The sequence below is a fragment of the Pongo pygmaeus genome, chromosome 2, assembly GCF_028885625.2.
Source record: "Pongo pygmaeus isolate AG05252 chromosome 2, NHGRI_mPonPyg2-v2.0_pri, whole genome shotgun sequence".
Classification (NCBI taxonomy): Eukaryota; Metazoa; Chordata; class Mammalia; order Primates; family Hominidae; genus Pongo; species Pongo pygmaeus.
In genome coordinates this window covers 103,238,191-103,257,198 of record NC_085930.1, presented here as the reverse complement: position 1 = coordinate 103,257,198, position 19,008 = coordinate 103,238,191, and the positions used below count along the sequence as shown (strand labels likewise).

At 58.9% G+C, this 19,008-nt stretch overlaps 1 protein-coding gene across 8 annotated transcripts in view; it reads right to left on the bottom strand.

Annotated features, from left to right (window-relative positions):
- Nucleotides 1–1,014: 1,014 nt before the first annotated feature.
- CACNA2D2 (calcium voltage-gated channel auxiliary subunit alpha2delta 2) overlaps nucleotides 1,015–19,008 on the bottom strand; it is a 141,293-nt gene continuing 123,299 nt past the window's right edge. For 2 of the 8 annotated variants that reach the window (XM_063661955.1, XM_054483284.2), the window contains 28 exons: nucleotides 18,588–18,638; nucleotides 18,345–18,444; nucleotides 18,052–18,210; nucleotides 17,698–17,805; nucleotides 17,521–17,599; nucleotides 16,896–16,945; nucleotides 16,620–16,709; nucleotides 16,344–16,415; nucleotides 16,079–16,153; nucleotides 14,726–14,800; nucleotides 14,575–14,646; nucleotides 14,421–14,492; nucleotides 14,256–14,317; nucleotides 6,689–6,786; nucleotides 6,369–6,459; nucleotides 6,199–6,261; nucleotides 5,951–6,054; nucleotides 5,568–5,666; nucleotides 5,388–5,476; nucleotides 5,135–5,182; nucleotides 4,835–4,906; nucleotides 4,579–4,731; nucleotides 4,378–4,430; nucleotides 4,201–4,256; nucleotides 3,924–4,050; nucleotides 3,653–3,762; nucleotides 3,466–3,548; nucleotides 1,015–3,384 (listed from right to left, as the gene is read on the bottom strand). In XM_063661955.1, the coding sequence (XP_063518025.1) occupies nucleotides 3,244–3,384; nucleotides 3,466–3,548; nucleotides 3,653–3,762; nucleotides 3,924–4,050; nucleotides 4,201–4,256; nucleotides 4,378–4,430; nucleotides 4,579–4,731; nucleotides 4,835–4,906; nucleotides 5,135–5,182; nucleotides 5,388–5,476; nucleotides 5,568–5,666; nucleotides 5,951–6,054; nucleotides 6,199–6,261; nucleotides 6,369–6,459; nucleotides 6,689–6,786; nucleotides 14,256–14,317; nucleotides 14,421–14,492; nucleotides 14,575–14,646; nucleotides 14,726–14,800; nucleotides 16,079–16,153; nucleotides 16,344–16,415; nucleotides 16,620–16,709; nucleotides 16,896–16,945; nucleotides 17,521–17,599; nucleotides 17,698–17,805; nucleotides 18,052–18,210; nucleotides 18,345–18,444; nucleotides 18,588–18,638 (2,452 nt within the window). In that variant the 3' untranslated portion in view covers nucleotides 1,015–3,243. Of the gene's footprint in view, nucleotides 3,385–3,465; nucleotides 3,556–3,652; nucleotides 3,763–3,923; nucleotides 4,051–4,200; nucleotides 4,257–4,377; nucleotides 4,431–4,578; nucleotides 4,732–4,834; nucleotides 4,907–5,134; nucleotides 5,186–5,387; nucleotides 5,477–5,567; nucleotides 5,667–5,950; nucleotides 6,055–6,198; nucleotides 6,262–6,368; nucleotides 6,460–6,688; nucleotides 6,787–8,869; nucleotides 8,931–13,329; nucleotides 13,407–14,255; nucleotides 14,318–14,420; nucleotides 14,493–14,574; nucleotides 14,647–14,725; nucleotides 14,801–16,078; nucleotides 16,154–16,343; nucleotides 16,416–16,619; nucleotides 16,710–16,895; nucleotides 16,946–17,520; nucleotides 17,600–17,697; nucleotides 17,806–18,051; nucleotides 18,211–18,344; nucleotides 18,445–18,587; nucleotides 18,639–19,008 lie in introns of all 8 variants that reach the window. The other 6 variants (XM_054483281.2, XM_063661952.1, XM_054483282.2 and 3 more) reach the window with 6 other exon arrangements.

Sequence of the window (19,008 nt, the reverse complement as noted above, 5' to 3'; positions counted from 1 at the left end):
TCCATACTAAAAACTTGTTCATGATCTGAAATTCAAAATTGGGTGTTCTGTATTTTATCTTACAACCCTATCCAAGATTGCAGGGTCTCTTGCAGGCCATGGGAGCTGTCTTGGGGGTTGTGGATTAGGCATTGCTCTGCAGCAGACCCCTGCAGAGGAGTGAGAAAAAGTCCCCATCTTGGCTGAGGCCTGGAAGCCCCTTCATCTATTTAGCATCCAAGCTCCCCAACCCCTGGTGGCCACCTCTTCTCTAAAATCTTCTTTGGTTTTTAGCCTTCTCACCTGCGGGGAAAGGCTTTCTCCTCTTAGTTTGCTCATCTGTGGTATGGGGATACACTAGTACCCACCCCAGAGATTGTGGCGAGGACTCAGACAGGTCAGTGCGGAGTGAGCAGAGTGTTGGGAGGAGAGAGAGGACTGTGGTGGGAAGGCAGGGACACCTGTGCTCTGGTGGTTACAGGTTATAATTCTCTCCACATGAGAAGATCGCAAAGGTCACACTGACTAGGGTGAAAATGAACTAGGGCCTAAGCTTGAGAGGATTCACAAAAATTAAGTTTGGCCTATGGCTCCAGTTTAAGCAGCTGCGGCCTCAAGCTCCTCTGGGCCAGGAGGGAGCCGTTGCTGTGCTTGTGGTCAGGGCTTCCTGGGCCGTAGGGACACTGGCCAGGTGCTCACTCATAGCTCCCGGCAGAGAACCTGTCAGGCCCTGGTGGTCTGACCAGACTGCCAGATCCACCTCCCCACTAAACCAGCATCTCTGATCTGTCTTCTTCCCTCCAGGGTCTTGGCTTTCAGGCTCTGGGAGGGTGTTTGTTTTGCTTGTATTTTTTTTTTTTTTCTGAGGCAGAGTCTCGCTCTGTCGTCCAGGCTGGGGTGCGGTGGCGCAATCTTGGCTCACTGCAACCTCCGGCCTCCTGGGGTCAAGCAATTATCCTGCCTCAGCCTCCTAAGTAGCTGGGATTACAGGCGCATGCCACCATGCCTGGCTAATTTTTTTGTATTTTTAGTAGAGACAGGGTTTCACCATGTTGGCCAGGCTGGTCTCAGACTCCTGACCTCAAGTGATCTGCCCGCCTCGGCCTCCCAAAGTGCTAGATTACAGGCGTGAGCCACCGCACCCAACCTGTTTTGCTTGTTTTTAAAAGACAGCTTTTTGAGATGATACGAGACAACGTATGTCAAGGGCCTGGCAACTATTAACTGGTGGAAGCAAGTGTCATGCCCTGTGGTTGACAGGGACCTGGGCTACCATGGTCTTCACCCCCTGCAGAGCACTAAGTGGGACTCTGAGGTCTTGGCCAACCGTCTTCATAGCTACCCAGTCCTCACCCCCAGGCTGATACAGTGGATGGGAACCATTTGAAGTGAAAATATGAACATTATTTAATAACTGATCTTCTGTAATAAACCATTTGAAAATATTTTACAAGGAATCACACACACGATATTTTACAAAGTTTCTTGACTTTTTTGTCGCTGTTGTTTTTCCAACTTGTCTGTACAAAATAGAACAACAAAAAAAGGGCAGAGAAAAGGAAATGGCCCCCCAGTCCCCCAGCCCAAGGTGAGGGGCAGCCAGGTCGGGTGGGTAATGAGAAGGATTAGACCCAGCTGGGGTTAGACAGCTACCTGATGGGGATTGTTTTGTCTGTTTTTCTGTTTTTTAAACTTAAAATATATATTTTTCTGTATATGTTTATTTTTATATTCTCCATTGAGCACCTGACTACACTACAGTTACACACACGCCCCCGAAGGACACAGCTGGCATCCAGGCCGGGTGCACATGGACACCCACCCTGGCACTAGCAGTGGGCATGGACCATACACACACACAGAGAAAGCAACAAGCAACATGACATTAATTAACGAAGCCATTAATTAATGCATCACCCTCCCCCCTCCTCCCAGTCCATCTGAGCCCCATCACTACATCCCCTTGCCCTCAGTTCCCCACTGGCCCCCAGGCTGGGATGCCTTTGGGGGAAATGACCAGAATGAATGGTGTGAAGAGCTGTGCCCAGTCCCCACCTCTGTGTGCAGAGAGCGTGTGTGTGTGTGTGTTTTCAGCAAGGGAGGGACAGTTTGGCCTCCTGCGAGCAGGGAGTGTGTGTGGGGGGGTGGGAAGGAGATAGGGAGTGGGCACAGGCCTGAGTGTGTAAGGGCCAGATTGGGGGAAGGATGGCCCAGCCAGGAGAGACAAAGTCACCCCTGCTAAGGCAAAGGGTGATGTCTGGTGGGGGTTCCTCTGCCAACAGGTGCAGGCAGTGGCATGTGGTCCCACTGGGGGCCTGAAACTAGTGAGAAATGGTTACAATGAGCACCTGGAGAGGTGAGGGGGCACTTGGAGGACACTGGTGGCTAGGGGTGGGACAGAGGGTTCTTCACCCCCTGCCCCAGCATTTGGCACTGTTTGACATTCAGCTTTAGAAATGGGAGGACCAGCCAGGCTGCAGCTCAGATTAGAGGCAGGTGGTGAGCAGGAGATGGAGTGTGCAGGTGCCAACCCTCCCACCAACCCCTCGCCCTGTGTAAGGCTTTGTAAGCCCCTACCCCCACCCCACCCCATAGTGTGTGTGTTTGTGCGTGTGCCCAGTGGGGTATGTCGAATGTGAGTCCAGTTTCTGTCCTCAAGGTTCCAGGTGTATATGGGGTAGTGTCTAAACTGATATCACTGTGACTATCCTGACACCTGGTGGGCTTGGGGATGTGGCTGTAGGCCTGAAAGGGGCAGGAGCCCATGGGGGCTGCCCCAAAGCCTCTCTCCTGCTAGAATTTAAGCTGGGAGGCACAGGCCTCAAACTGGCCATCTCACCTTCCTCCACTATTCCCACAGAAACCAAGTTTGGACTTGGGTGGGGCAGAGAGGCCGGGTCAGCTGAAGCAGGGTCCCCCCCAACATAGGCAGCCTCCAGGAAGGGTGGCAGCAGAGGCCTGGTTTTGGCACCAGTGCGTGTGGCCTCCCTGTCCCATCCCACTGTGGGGAGCCCAGCAGGGAAGAAGAGTCCAGGGACATTTGAACAGTTCGGAGGTGAGACGTGATTTGGGTGCCAAAGACCTGCAGCGTCCCGCTTTGGGACTCCCCATCCCAAGGCGCAGACCAGACTCTCAGGGCCTGGCCAGCTCAGGTCCTTCAGTGAAGGAGGGACGAGGCTCTAAGGCGGGGAGTGTGGGGCAGAAGGGTGGGAAAGGCGAAGAGGCCGGGTGAGGTGGGAGTGGAGGTGGGGTGGGGCAGGGTGCTCAGAGGCGGCGAGAGGCGTGGACGAGGACTTGAGGCTGCGGCCGGGGCGGCAGGCCCAGAAGGAGCAGCAGTTGCAGGGAGACCAGGACGCCCAGCGACGGCGGGAAGGAGGCCCCGCGGCCACAGTCTGAGGTATCTTCCTGCGGGGAGAGACAAGGAGCTGATCGGCCTGGGCAGGCGCAAGGCCGCGGGATTTCGGGTCCACCGCCCCCTCTCCTCACTGTCGCGTTGTAGTCGAAGCAGATGTGCGGGCCTCTCCGGTATCGCGGTCTCTGCACTAGCTCACACTGCTCCGGGCCGTCCGCTGGGCATGGGTGGGGAGTCAAGGAGGCGGACGGCGGCGGCGGCACGGAGGGGGCGCGCGGGGCAGAGAGGGAGCGGGCGGCGGGGAGGGCGGGGGCAGGATACAGTGCGTTTCCTTCTGCAGCAGCCGGCCAGCCTCGCACTGGCTGCACAGCGGCTTCTCGGCCACCACGAAGAGAAGGTTGGTGTTGGTCAGTCTCTGCGCGTGGAACAGCCTGCGGGCAGCCCGGAAAGGCGGGGCGTAGAGCTTGCCCCGCCCCCATCCTGCGGCCCCGCCCCCGGCCGCTCGGAGGCCCCGCCCCTTCCATCCTCCCGAGCGTCTCGCCCCGCTCACAGGCTCCGCCCTTGGCCTTTGGTCCCGCCCCACTGCCAGCACCTGGAACAGTTTCCGCAGTCGATGATGGCGTTGTAGGAGGCGTTTACCGAGCCGAAGTAGTACTGGGTCTGTTTCATGACGCAGCTGCTCTCGCGCGTCTCGGGGCTCCCCTCGGCCTCCGCGGGGTCTGCGAGGGCCCAGAGCGCCTCAGCTCCAACCACAGACCCTGGCAAGGTCTCCGGCCTCCCTCAGTCGTAAGCCCCACCCTCCCCATGGAGTCGTCTTAGCTCAGATTGGGGACCCGGACTTGAGGAGGCGCCTCCAAAGCCCTGCCTACCTGCTTGGAACCAGCTGTGGTAGATGAGGCCGTAGAGAAGCTGCTGGAATAGGGACCTGCAGCGCACGGGGAGCCGAGTGCAGGTGGTCAGCAGAGGACGAAGCCGTGCTCTACTTCTCTTCTGAGCCCTCCCGGCCAGGGAGCACCTTCTCTACCCACCTCCCGCTCAGGACTCACCAGGCGGCAGCAGAGGTCCACCAGGCCAGGTTAAGGAAATCTGCAACGGTGGGCTGCAGTGGAGAGAGGGGCGTGGACTGCCACTGCTGCCCCTCACCCTAGGTCACCCCCAGCTTTATCAAATGTCAGAAGTAGGGGGTCATCTGTGGGCAGGTCTCCCAGGCCCCCCCATCTCCAGTCCAGGCATCTCTGGGGACTCACCACAAAGACACCCCGGGGTGCAGCACCCAGGTTGCCAGGGGGCTGAGGGGCACAGGCTGCCTGATAGTCATAGGACTCCTTGCGGGTGTAGAAGGAGTTATTGTAGAGTGCCAGCATCAGGTTGGCATCCACCTCACTGAAGAACCTGCCCACCTGAGGATGCCAGGAGAAAGCCATGGTCACAGGGCTGGCAGTGCTACACCCCTAGAAGGCTCAAATCCCTACTCTCTTCTTTCACTCTCTTCCTGATCCTCACCTGGTCCCACTGATGGTTCTGGTTTGACAGCACCAGGAATCCTCCATCATCAATGAGGACACAGAGTAAGTCCTAAGAGGTAGGGAATGGTAAGGAAAATGGAGAGGGGCTGGGCCCCAGACCTTCCACCGCAGGCAGTCCAGGGGTTCAGAGTTGGGGGGCATCACTCCCCCAGTCCTGGGAAGGCTGTGAAGTCAGGGTGGGGATGTTGAGACCCACAGGCCAAGGGATGTGCTGGGAGTCGCAGCTGGGACTAGGAAGTCTGGAAGTGGGGTAAGCTAGGGTCCAGGGCACACACACCTCATTGTTAACCTCGCAGTCCATCTCACAGTGGCTGTTGGGGCCGCACTGCTGGGCAGAGAGTGAGGACCGTAAGCTACCCACCAGTTTTCCTCCCTCCCATCACCTTTCATACATCCGGTTCCCCAGGCCATCTGCAGCTGGCCCTGCCTCCATGTAGGTGTTGGAGCCACTGAGTGGAGGGTTGGTGGGGGTTCCAGGGGACTCCAGGAAGGGCACTGCTGGGTTACTGCCCCCGCCCCTGCCCAAATACCTTCTGAGGCTGGTCTTGGTGGGTACGGTTGCTGGCTAGCACCTTGAACTTCTCAGCCCAAGCCTCTAGGTCCAGCTTGACGCCCACCACTTTGGGGGAGAGCAAGGGACCATCAGTGCTACCTGCCCAGGCAGTACCCTGTCCATTGCCTGTTTCCCCGCCTCTGTCCCAAACATTCACCTGCTGGCCTCAGTGTGCGCCTGCCTAGGCTGAGCTCCACAGCTGTACTGACGAGGATGCCCACGGTGTCATTCTCCAGCTCCAGCGGCCTTAACAGGGCTGGGGGTTGGGTGGGGAAGTCAGGAGTGGGGTCTGGCAGCCACACTGACCACTCTATGCTGGGTCCTACAAACCCAGGAGTCCAATCCCAGGATGACTCCAGCCCAGGCACCCAGCACTCAGGACAGTGTTTGGCACAGTCTATCCCTCTCTTCACGTCTGCCCTGGCCTCAGCCAGCCTTGTGTTGGAGAGGGGCCTCAGACAGCAGAGCCCAGTTCTGGCTGAGCAGACAGGGAAGCTGAGGCTCCCTGCCTGCTGCTGGGCACACTGTGGGGACACTCACCATCCTGGTGTGGGGGCTTGAAGACATAACCGTGGTTATCCAGGCTGCGGCGGTAGAAACTGGCATTGAAGGGCTCAGGGTTCTCTGTCCAGTCCTCAGCTGCCCTGGAGCACCCAAGAGGCAGATTGGTAGGTAAGGGGTGGCTTGTCGGGGACAGTGGTCTCCACAGGTGCAAGGAGGCCTCTGGGCAGAACAGATGTAGGTTCCCTGGCAGGGGCAGGGTTTGGGTAGCGGGATAGGTCACTTACTTGTTGGGGAAGACTCGGGTGATGCCGCCGTCTGTGGCAGCGAACACGGCCAGTAGGCTGTACCTGGGGGTGGCAGGGGGGTGGGGTCACAGGCCTGCCTTCTGCTGGGCAGGGCCAGGGCCTCTGGGCCCATCCTAGCCTTCTGCCCCCACAGGCTGGGTGATGCCTACGTGTTGAGATCCTGGTCCCTCCACACACGCTCTACCAGCTGCTGCGTGATGCCCGTGTCCAAGATCAGGTTGTGCAGAAGGAAGTTGTTGCCTGGAACAGGAGGGGAGGGCTGGGGGTGGGGGCATCTTCTTGCAGCTCCTTGCCCACCCTCGCCCCCACCCTCAAGGCTCCACCAGGAGCCTCCTCCATGACCTGGCCCAGGCCCAGCCCTCAGCTTGTGCCTGCTTATTTCCACACCTGCCCGGCCTCTGGGTTCCTCTGGGCTGGCCCCATGCTGCCTGGGCACTGCCCAGAGCCAGCTGCCCTGCCAGGCACTCACACTGCTTGGAGTCTGGAGTCACTTTCTCCATGAGCTCAATAAAGTTTTTCAGGAACTCGGTGTTGTTGTCTGAGGCATTCAGGTCCTTGCAGTACTCTCTAGGGATGGGGAGGGGCAAGAAGAGTGGGCTTGGGGGGCTGGACAGGGCAATGGGGTCAAGGCTTCCCAACAGGCCCACCTGGCCATTCACTGAGAAGCCTGGGCCTCAGGGAGGGGCACGTGGGTTCTTCCTGGCTGCAGCTGCTACATGCCTGGCAGGCTGCTGGGGTCTGAGTCAGGGCAGAGCTGACACAAGAATGAGGGTCTACTTCCTCCATTCGGGCAGCTGCTTTCTCCTGGGCATGGCTCCGCAGAACCTCCCGTCTCTCCGGTGTAGCTGGACCCAGATAGTGCACCTGGAAGGCCCCAGGAAATGCCTGGCGGCCGGCTAATCCACGTGTATGCCCTAGAGCATTCCCGTGGGCACCAGGTGGGACCCAAGTACAAGCACTGGCTTTTTGTCAGCCTAAGACCTCACCCTGCCTCTTCCTGGCTGTGTGCCTTTAGGTACCTCACTCACGCTCTCTGATACTTGCTTTTTTCATCATAGCACAGAGGGTGTCAGGAAGTCAGTGGGAACATGTGGGTCCTCCGACTGGCTGTTCCCTCTGCCTGGAATGCTCCTCCCCTCAAGGCCCTCACTGCATTCAGGCTCTGGGTCCAGAGAACATGGGGCTGTGGGGTGTGAGAGGGTCTGCTTGGGGCTTGCTGCCTAGGAAGTCTTGGGAGCAATCCCTCTACCCTGATAGGTGGAGCTCTCTCTCGCTCGACTCCTCATTCATACCTCTGCCACCAGGGACTGCTTCATTGTCCCATATGGCACTAACTGTGGGGCTTTTGAACATGTGCCACTTCCCCAGGCTGTGGTAGGGCTCGTGGTTTGGTAAGGGCACGTGGAACTGGGTCTCAGGCCCCACTCACTCCTTGGCCCCCAGGGCCTTTGTGCAGTGTACAGCCTGCACCTCTGTGCCTAGAGGCCACACTGGACACACCCAGGGTGACACCCACACGACTGTGCTTGAGATACATCAAGTCACTTGCAGTCTCTCCTGTACACACAGTATGCACATTCACATTTGTGAGGTACTTCATTCACTCACCCTCCACATATTTATTGAGCTCTTCTGAGCCGCAGACACAGAGATGACAAAAACGAATAGGGTCCCTGCCTTCAAGAGAGCTTCCTCAGGGTCATGTGGGCCACACAGGCCTTCTCACACCTTCCCACATTCACTCACACACAGAGCCACCCCCACATTTATGCTCAGACTCTTACATATGTACATGGTGACTCGCAAATACACACATCTACAGAGGGAGTCACAGAGAAACTAGGTGCATGCACATACGTGCACACACGAAAGTGAGGCATGTCCAGAGCCCCCGTGTGCTGCCTTCCAGTGCCCCTGGGTCTCTGTCAGCTGCATCCACCCACCTGCCCTCATCCCAAGCCTGGGTCATGGAAGGGCTTCAGCACCCAGGGGACCCGGCCTCCCCAGACGTGGGCCAAAGGCAGATGGTGTGTGCATGAGAACATGTGTGTGCACACTAAGCGTGCACTCCGGGATGGTCCAGACCTGGGCCTGTTCGGGGCCCCGTCTCCTCATCTGCTGGAGCAGCTCTTCAAAGCCCCCGCTCTTCTCCTCCCATCCCCCAGGTAAAGTACCACGCCTAGACCTGGCACTGCCGACAGGGGCTCTGGCTGGCTCGGCCCCCAGACCCACACGAACACCGACTGACACAGGACAACGATGGGGTGCGGGGTTTGGGGGATGGGCAGGACACCACAAACCAGAGCAGCAGCTGCCCGGTGAGGGGTGGGCATGCCACAGCCAGCCACCCCAGGGCGGAAAGGGCTCCTGCCTGGTTGCCTGGGAGGGCAGGGAAAGTCAGCAAATGAGTCTGGAGCCCTCCTGCCCCGGCCTGGTGGGAGCTAGGGCCGTGAGGCCGCTGGCCACTGCTGCCTGGTGCGGTACATGGCCTGGGTATGCACACAGCTGCGCATACCAGGCGATGTATGGGGACCGGGGGATGACACTGCACAGGACACAGACACACAGAGCTCCAGACAGCAGTGCAGGAGGTGGGGCCAGGGCGGTCAGGGTAGGGGAGGACACCTCAGCAAGGCCACACGCAAGCTACCTGGGAGCAATGAAAACATGTCCTTCAGACTCAAAGCTGCTGGGGAGCAGGAATTCAAAATCTGCAACAGAAACGGGGGGTTATCCGGCGGGGGCTGGGGAGGCTGGAGGCCGGGGGGCTCAGAGCTGACGGGGCTGGAAGGACAGGGGAGAGGGGGGCTGGAGGGAGGGGGAGACACCAGCAAAGAGGAAACCCGCCATTTCCACGTCCAGGAGCCAGAGAGAAGGGACGGGCAGGGAGGGTGGAGGGCCCGTGGAGACTACAGCATCGCAGGAGAAGGGCAGTTATAGCCAATATGTTGCCCGGGCCTGGTCCTCTGTCGGCAGTGAGTCCCTTGGCGTGGCTGTATATGCTTCCATACGGCTGTATAGCACATATACACGGACACACACACACACATATATATACACACACTGCTATATATATGCATGGTCTGGGGGAGGCGCCAGTCTCGCTCTTATCACATCTATAATGGAAAAAACCGCATGCTGAGCTTCCTTTGCCTCCAAAGAGACTTTGAGGAAGGGAATTGGCTTTTGGCTGCGGATTTTTCTCTCTCTTTCTTTGCCGCAGCTGTTTGCGTTTTGGTAGGTCTTGCTTTTGTTCTGTGTCAGGCATCAACATGGCCAAACCGAGGGGGTTTCTCACGGGCACAAACAGTCCAACCAGAGACGGGCGGGGGCAGCTGAGGGTTCACTGCAGTGCACTGTGGGGGCTGGTGGTCCTCCCTGGGCCAGGAGGTGAAGGGAGACCCTCAAAGTGCCAAGGACTGTTCCCACAGTGCGGGAAGAAAGTCTGAGGAGCTGGAAGGAGGACAGGAGTGCTGCTGGAAACTGTGTACCTGCTTCCCTTGGCTGAGGGCGTGGAGACGGGCTGGGTCTCCACCCTTCCTAAAACCTGTCTGGGCTCCAGGCAGCCATGGGGGATGCTAGGGCTCCAGAGAGGGCATAGGGCTGCTGTTGCGGCATCCCCAGTTGGGCCTGTGCCCTGGGCTTATGAGCTGTGCATGTGTGGGTGAGTGAGCATGCATTGTGAGTGTGTGTGTGTGCCTGAGTGTATCTCTGTATGGGTTTGAGAGTGAACCTGAGGATGTGGCAGCTGGGGCTCCTCTGTGGCCTCTCCCTGCCCAGCTGAACTGGCCACCGTGCTGGTCTGCACCTGGGAGGGGTCCCTCTGTTCTTGGCCTGTCTCACTGTGGGTGGTCCACCTTCTTAGCCTGTCTCCACTTCTAAGCTCTCTTTTGCTCCCAGGGCTTTATTTGTATAGAAGATGGATTGTCCCTGCTCCCAAATACTCCCACAATGCACTGCAAGATTCTGGGGAAGGGGGCACTTGGGGTGCTTGGAGGGGCTGGGCAGTCACTGGTTGGACTGTTCCTTTCTGATAGGACTGTGAGGCAGGGTTTGGACACAAGCCGATGGGGAAGGGGTTGGGGGGAAGAGGAGGAGGAGGAAAAAGAAAAAGGAGGGCGAAGGAGCAGGGAAGGAGACTATGCTATGTTGTCATTGTTACCAGGGCCCTGCATTTCTGGGGTCACTGGGTGGGATGTGGGGGGGCGGGGAGAAAAAGACAACTCAAGCCAGTGGGAGTAGGGCACGTCCCCCACCCTCGCGCCGGCCACTGGAGGTGGCTCTGATCCCTTTATCCCCTTTGCTGGACTAGGCTGGACAGGGCCCCTAGGGCTTCTTGGGTGCCCCTGCTTCCAGGTCATGGGGACATCCTCTTGTGGCTCTCCATGCCCCATCTGCCCAGGGATTCCCTGGGAGAGGTGGCTCTCTGAGACCTCTGTAATGCTGTCCTCTCTCACTCCCCTTACTCTCTGCCAGGGTCTAGGGGTTCACTACCCACCCTTCCAGAAGTCTCCTTGGCTTAGGCACACCAGCGTGCCAGAACCTTTCCTTTCATACCCAGCCTGATTTCCTCCAAACACCTTTGCTGGCTCTTGGGGTCTAAACAGATCCCATTCCATCCCTGTCCAGGCCCCTGGTCCCCAAATCTGGCTTTATTTCCCCAGGGAAACACCTTTTCCATACTGCCAAGCCACCCTGGGGCTCAGCAAAGCCTCTGGGAGCAGCGGGCTGGTGGGACACGGGGACGTCAGCACGTGTCAGTGCCTAGGAGGCGCGGGTCAGCCCTGCTCTTCAATGGCCGGGGTGCCTGCCCTATGCTGCCCTTTGGCCCCAGCATCGGGGCGTGAGGCTTCTGAGCCTTCTGCCTCCCTTCTTGGAGGGCTGCCAGCTTCTGGAGCTACTGCCAGAGATCAGAGGAGGGAGAGCTACCTCAGAGTAGGCCTTGTGGGCTGGCCCCTTCCCACAGCTTCACATGAGCCCCACTAGGGGCTGATCTACCCCCTGCATCTCAGGCCTCCAGCCCTGCTGAGTGGGAGGTGGTGGAGAAGCGTCCAGGCTGTCCCTACTGTTGAGTTGTCTTGGAGAGACAGAGAAGGTGGGGGAGGCAGGGGCCTTCCCAGAGAGAGTGAGGGGTCCAAGGAAAGGGTTGTGGGCCCTGAGAACACACCGGAGAACACCCTGCAGGCAGGGCCAGGGGCACAGGCCACTGGCTCTCATAGGGGCTTAGGAATCAGAGGAAAGGCAAGAACTAGAGGAGCCAAGGGGAAGCTGGGAGGGGGCCCTGGAGAGCAGGGGTTTGGCTGGTCCTGGGCAGGGAGGGGGGCAAGCAGGGGCGTAAGGGTGGGAGGGGTGGGGAGAGGAGGGTGCACTGGTTCTGAATATACTTGCCCTTCAGTTTGCTGATTGGCACTGGGACAGTCCACCAAGAGAGAAAGCGAGGAAAACAAAAACAACACAAACACAAAAACAAACGAAAAGGGGGAGGGAAAGGGGAGGGGCACAAACAATATTTTATTCAATGGCTGTTTGAATGAAAATATTGTGTCTCATCATCATACCGAAAGGAAACTTCTTGCAAAAAACGACATGAGAGAGAAAGAGAGAGCGAGAAAACTCAAAGGAGATGAGCCCCCAGTCGGCCAGGCAGGTGGGGGGCGCCCGGTGGGGCCGGAGCCCCAGCCTCCCTCCCAGTGACCTCGGGCGTGGTGGGCAGGCAGGGCCACAGGCTCTAGAGACTCTCTCAGGAGAGGCCCAGGATGAACAGGGCATGCAGGGGTGAGCCGCAGGCAGAGGAGTGGGAGAGGCAGGGGAGGAAGGAGGGGGGCCAAGGAGAAAGCGGGGAAGGGGAGGGAGGAAGGGGGATGGGGAATGAAGGAGGGAAGAAAGAAGGTGAAGAGGGAGCCAGGGGGCAGAGCGGAGGGAGTGAGGGGAGTGGGACTGAAGGAGGTGGGGGGGTGCTGGGTTGGGGAGAGCGGGAGGGAGGGAGAGAGAGAGAGAGATGGAGGAGGTGAGCAGGAGAAAGAGGGAGATAGAGGAGATGCAGGGAGAAGAGAAGGAGGGAGAGAGGGAAGAAGAGAGGACAGTGCGTAAGGGAGGGAGGTTGGATGCAGAGGGGAGAGAGGTAGGAAGTGAGAGGAGAAGGATGAGAGGGTCAGTGGGAACTGGGTGAGGATGGATGAAGAAAGAACGGAGAGGAGGGGGCAGAGAGAGAGAGAGGGACCATGGGAAGGGGGCACCACAGGGGGAGAGAGCTGAACAGGAAGAGAGAGGAAAGAGGGGAGGGGAAGGGAAAAGAGGGGAGGGGAAGGGAAAAGGGGGGAGGGGAGGGGGGAAGAAGGGAGGAGAAGGACTGGAGGGAGAGGAGGGGAGGGGAGGGGAAAGAGGGGGAGGAGAAGGGGAGGAAGGGAGAGGGAGGAGGGGAGGGGGGAGGAGGAGAGAGGAGGTGGGATTGGGGAGGAGGTAAGGGGAAGGAGGAAGGAATTGAGGGGAGGGGAAAGAGGTGAAGGGAAGGGGGAAGAGGTGAAGGGAAGGGAGAGGAGGTGGAAGGAGGAAAGGGGAGGGGGGAAGGTGAGGGGAGGGGGGATGGTGAGGGTGGGGGGAAGGGGAAGGGAGGGGGAAGGGGAGGGGGAAGGAAAAGGCGAAAGGGAAGGGGAGCGGAAAGGGGAGAGGAGAGGGACAGGAGGTGGGGGAGGAGAAAGGGGAGGGGAGGGGAAGGGGGAGGGGGAGGAGGAGGGGGAAGGGGGAGGGGAGTGCAGGTGGGTGGGGAGGGGAGGGGGAAGGTAAGGGGAGGGGGTGTCTTCCAAGAATGCAGCCCCCAGGAGTGTGTGGGGCAGGCAAGCTAAGGAGGGAAGACACGGAGTAGGAGAAACCAAAAACAGCAACCTCAACAGAAACCATGAAAGAATGGTCTGGAACCGAATCTGAGAAAAGGCAAGCATGCAGATTTCCACAGACTTTTGAGGTGCCCCAGCCTGCGAGCGCCTGAGGGTGGGCAGACTGGGCAGGAGGGACTGCCTCGCCGGCAAGCGGCGCTGGCTATGCTGCCTGGGGCCGGCCAGGGTGCGGGGCAGAGGCAGGGTGCAGGGCGCAGGCAGGGGCCGGGCCACTTACACTTGACCTGCAGGATCTGGTCACTGAGATTGGCTTGGAGGTAGAAGGTGCTGTAGGGTGGGAGCACCAGCCCCAGGCTGATGGGGGAGAAGCTCGGGTTACGGCTGGGGGGAGGCGGGCCACACTGGCACACCCTCCCCATGGCCTTGGAGCTGGGCAGAGAGGCCCCAGCTGCGGCATCCCCTCCTCCCACCACCAGGGACCCCTCTCCCTGCTTAGCTGCAGGAGGTTCATGGTCTAGGGGCCGGCACCCTGGAGGCTCTCCACTCCTCAAACTCTCCTGGGGGCCACCGGGCAACCAACCCCAAAGCAAATCCCCACACCATCTCCCCTCCCAGCAGCCTCTCACAACAGCTCCCTGCCCAGCCAGCCTCCCTCTGACCCACAAGGGGCAGATGCTGCTGTGAGCTGGCTGCAATGCCAGTGCTGCCGTAGGAGTGGGGTCACCAGCCCCCATATACTCAAAGCCAGCAGAAAGCAGGGCTGGCGCAGATATGGCGGGGGGCGTGGGGTGGCAGTTGTGGGCTGGCATGGGCTGTGAGGATGCTCCGGCATTTCAGGATGGACTAGCTGAGCGGGGCAGGCAGAGGTCAGCCTGCACCGATCCAGCCTGACACACAAGGGACCCGCTCCACCCTGAGACTGTGAGGCAGGCTGACAGCATGCCAAGGGCAGTATCCTAGGTGCAGATGGCCGTAGTGATGAGGAGACTTTGGATGACCGTCCTGTGTTCTCAGACCTGCTGCTTGTTCCTTAAAGGCCAGGGAGTCTCTTGGCAGACTAAGCATCTCAGGGTGAGTAGTGAGCAGCCCTGGCCACTGGTGCCCCACTGGGATGGTGGTCACAGTGGGAGAGGAGGAGACAGCTGGGCTCAGACTCTGGGGCCACCCCATCCTCTCTGCCCACCCAGCCCTGGCCTCACTTACCTGTAGTTAGTGCTCCTTATAGGCACCCAGGTGTAGTTCCGTGTCACCTCATCTATGTACCTCTGGGAGAGGAGGCTGGGTCAGGAACTTGGGCTGGCAGGCAGGGGGTGGTGGGGTAGGAGGGTGCCCACCCTGACTCCCTGGCCCCCAGCCCTGCCTCCTTACCTCATCCAGGGACTTGACCAACGTTCTGATCTGCTTGTGGCCCTTGTTGCCATCAATCATGCTCCGACGGATCTGGAAGGGCCAGAGATGTGAGGGGCAGGGCCCCTACAGTCCTCTGCTCTGTCCCCCACCCCTGTTCTCCTCCTCTCCTTACCTCTTCCTTGTTCTCATCCTCTAGCTCCGCATCCAGGAAGTCCAGAGTCACAGGCTCCCGGAAGTTGGTGGTCTGTTGGAGGCAGGGTGGGAAGTCAGAAGTCCCCATTGTGCAAGGTTTGCCCACCCTCCAGGCCACCCGTCTGGCTCACCTGGGGCTTGAGATTGGGGTGCAGCAACACGTAGCCGTTCAGGTCAATGGCAAACACATAGCCGTTGGCTCCAAGCTGGAGGCACAGATTGGGGCTCAGGGTCTAGAGGGATGGGCTGGGGTTCCCTGGGCTCTGGAGTTCTTCCCTATTTGGCCTCCCACCGCACTGAGAGATTCTGTTTGCCTGCCTTGGGCTAAGGGCCCCCCCATGCCACGTGGCCCTAAGCCTGTCTCTCCAGCCAGGCCCGCAGGCGGGTTGCCCCTTGTGCACCAGCCCTTGCCAAGGCTAACCGGCGTGTGGGCTGCTGCTCTGCAGTCCTCATCCTCTCCCCCTGGTTCTCATGAGCTGTCAGTTGTCCTGGCCTCTCTGCCACCACCGGCCCCACAGGTCTGCTGCTTCTGTACCCCTGTGGCCCTCCTCTAGCCACTACTGCCCCTGATTTGTGCCTCCTCCTTGTCCCCATGTCAAGAGAGAACAGCGGGACGAGTGGACCCTTGGGAATCCTACCTGGGGCTTCCCTTCCAGGTGGAAGGGAAGTAGGAGTAAGTGGGACCTGGACCTAGCCCTTACCTCCCCTAGTCAGTTTCTTACTGTACCTGGAGGCCAACTGCCACAGCCCCTGCCCGCTCAGGGCCAAGCAGGGGCTTCAGGGGGCTCAGGCTTAATGATGCTGTTGTACATACCACACCTCTCCCCCTTCCACAGGCCAAGACGCAGACTCCCTGACCGTAGGCGCTGGGCCAGCCACATTGCCGTCTTGCCCCTACCCTGGTTTATGATTGTTTTTCACCTTTGGGCCCTTGGCCAGAGAATTCCCTCTGCCTCCAATGTACGTCATCCCCTCCTTTCCTTTCTGCCTGGGACACTCCTGCCTATGTGCATGGGCCAAGTCTGGCCTGCTGTCCATTACTATGTGGCCATGAGCTAAGAATGGTTTTATGTTTTTAAATGGTTGGAAAAAACATCAAAGGAAGAATTCTATTTTGTGACATGTGAAAATTATCTGAAATTCAAATATCAGTATCCACAAATAAAATTAAATTGGAACATAGCCATGCCCCTTGTTCATGTTTCGTTTGTGGCTGCTTTCACAATACAACAGTGCAACCGAGTAAGAGATGGATATTTAGGTCTGCAAAGCCTAAAATATTCAGTCTGGCCCTTTACAGAAAGTTTGCCAACCCAAGGTCACCTTGTTCTAGACCCAAGGTCACCTCCTGGGGAAGCCTTCCCCGACCCCCTGAACTCAGAGGTCTCCATGGAGGCGCTGTAATACCCATCAGTCTTCTCTGCTGAGCCTGCCTGTGTCCACATGGGAGGCAGGGTACGCGGATGGGCGGGGGGGATGCTCACCGTGTAGTTGGGGGTCAGCCTCTTGATGTCATTCAGAGCCACGTCAATGCCCATCACGCCCAGGATCAGCTGGTTCTGGGAGCAGAAGCATGGGGGGCTCCTCAGTGAGCTCAATTCCATGGGGAACCACCCTCCACAAGGCCTCAAGCTGCTCTCACAGGCAGTGTGCAGGCCTGCCCTGCCCCTCTTCCACCCCCAGACCTGCTGTGGGTGTGCCCATTCCTCCCCAGGCACACCCATAGCCCCAACCCTCCCCTTTCCTCACCTTCTTTTCCCCAGGGCCATCCTGTGTCAGGTTGAAAACAGGGAGGGTCCCTGTTACCACCAACCCCAGTCCCTGAAGGGAGAGGAAGATGATGGAGTCACCTGTGGCCAGCACTGACCCCACCCTGAGTGTTCAGAGCAGGGGCTGAGGTGCAGGCCACCTCTTTCTCCTGTGCTTGGTTTACCCCATAAGGGGGCCCTCCAGGGTCTTGACCCTGTGGGTACATCCCTGGGGGAAGGGTGCCAGCCCCACCCCTTCCTTGCCCAGAGGCCTTACCAGTGCATCCTCATACACGTTGGTCCACTGCACCTGCTTGGCCTCCTTGCCTGCCAGCACCATGGGCCTGCCCAACACATCTAGATATTCCTGGGGAGGGGGCAGTGGTGGGGGTAATGAGTGCCTTTCCCAGGCCCTGCCTGTTCTGTCTCCCCAGGCATTGGGATTGTGCCCCAGCCGTCGTGAGGGGGCGCCCTTGGCCCACAGCAGCCCATGGCACACAGCGTCCCTGCAGGGAAGCCAGGGGCTGGGAGGAGGGGCCTCCCCCAGTCTCACCTGTGTGTTGATGCGGATGGCTCCGATAGAAGGGATCTCAAAATAGTAGCCTGTGAAGGAACGAGAGGCAGAGGTGGGCCTGGCTGGCACTGCAGGACCCATATGCAGAGGGCCCTGCCCCTGGGGTGTGTCTGCAGCCCTGCCTCGCCTCTCGGGCTCCTCTCTTATTGGGGTCCTCTCCCTCTAGTGCTCCCGGCCTCTACCCTGCCAAGGGCGGTGCTATGGAGAGGGAGTAAGTGCAGCAGTATCAGGAAGCAGAGCACAGGGCAGAGATGGGAAGGGAGGAGCCTGAGGTCTGAGGTCCCTCATTTTAGGGTGCAATGCCATTCAAAGTCCACCCGGCAGCCAGGCCCAAGTGCACAGAGAGATGGATGGATAAGCAAACAGATGCAGGAGTAGACAAGCTGGGGGACGGTTGGACAATGGACAGACAGACGGGCAAAAAGAGCCTCAGGTGGACACGTTAGCCCCCAGATAGAGTGAGAGACAGCCTCGTGGATGGGAGGAGGCACTGTCTTGCCGTGGGTGAACACACAGCTGGACATATGGATGGCCAGTTGAACATACGCAATCGACAAAAAGAAATGGCAGGCAGGCCCCTGACAGTGATGCGCAGGGGAGGTACCTTTGTTGGCGCAGGCCATCCACTGCAGCGGTGTGACGTCATAATTATGCTGCCCCACGGAGAAAGTAAACACACGCACCTGTGGGGGGTTTGAGGTTACTGCTGTGGCCACCAGGGGACAGCTCTCTCCTGTACTGGGCCCAGGTCAGGGCAGCCCCTGCCTCCGCTGAGCCTCACCGTCCGATTTGGCCAATTGTACTTCTCAAAGACATCCTGCACGCGGTCCTCGCCACCATCCGTGAACATCATGATCATCTTGTTGCAGTTGGCCCGAGTGATGTTGGACTGAGGGGAGTGAGGCAGAGGCAGGCAGCTCTCAGCCCCAGCTCTCAGCCCTCCCTGGTCCAGGGGCAGGGCCTCCCTCCCGCAGTGGGCCTGGACCTCTGGCCCTCCTCCACCACAGCAGATGGAGCTATTTGTCCAAGCTGCCTGTTTGGTGCTAACAAGGCCATCCGTCTTGATTTACTGGGTGTCACCAAGCCTGGGACCTCTCCTCCCCCAGCCGCCCACTTGCCCACCCAGGGGGCTCACGTTCTGCAGCTGGTCAAAGGCATACTCAAAGCCGGCCTTGTAGCCTGTGGTGCCCTTGGCCACCATGCCCTGCACAGCTTCCTTGAACACCTTCTTGTTGCGCACATTGGCCTGCACCAGGTGTGTGAAGCATGACACAGGCTGTGCCTTCTCGTTGAACTGCAGGAACAGTAGGGTGGTGAGTGGCCTCAGGCTGGCCGGGGTAGGCAGCCATTGCATGGGGCTGGTGGTGGTCACAGGAGCAGGGCAGATGGGGTGACCCACTTCGCCCCATCTGCCACCTTGGCACTCACCGAGGCCACATTCACATAGTCATCATCAGACAGCGTGTCCAGCATCTCACAGACAGATGTCTTCATCAGTTTCAGGGTCAGGCCACTCACACTGCCACTCCTGGAGAGGTCAGGCAGGGGCCGTGGAGGAGCCAGGGGAACCTCAAGTGTTCTCCTGCCCATCCCCCATGATGTTCAGGGCAGCAGAGTCTAGCCCATTGCCCACCCCTGCCCCAGCCCCACTTGCCAGCACTGCTCACTCACACATCCACGATGATGACCATGTCTTTGGGTGATGAGGCCCCCTGGATGTACCTGCCCAGGAGATGCCTCTGTTAGGGTAACACCCCCCGGGACCTTGTGGGTCCTTCCTTCCTTCACATACATATTGATTCAATACATTTCTCTTGAGCATGCACTGTGTGGGCCAGGCAGGGTTCTAGGCACCAACGATACCACATTTAACAAAACAGACACAGTCCTTGCCCATGACATGAATGGTCTGGTTCCTCAGCAAGGAAAAAGTCCCAGGGGGTATATGAGCAGGTGATCCCCAGAGGGGGCAGGAGCCACATTCCCTGGCTTCAGTGGCTTGTTGTGTCCTCTGCCTCAGGTTGGGGCCCCGAGGGCAAAGTCTAGCTGTGTATGGGATGGTGCAGGTGGCAGGGAAGGAGAGTCATAGGGA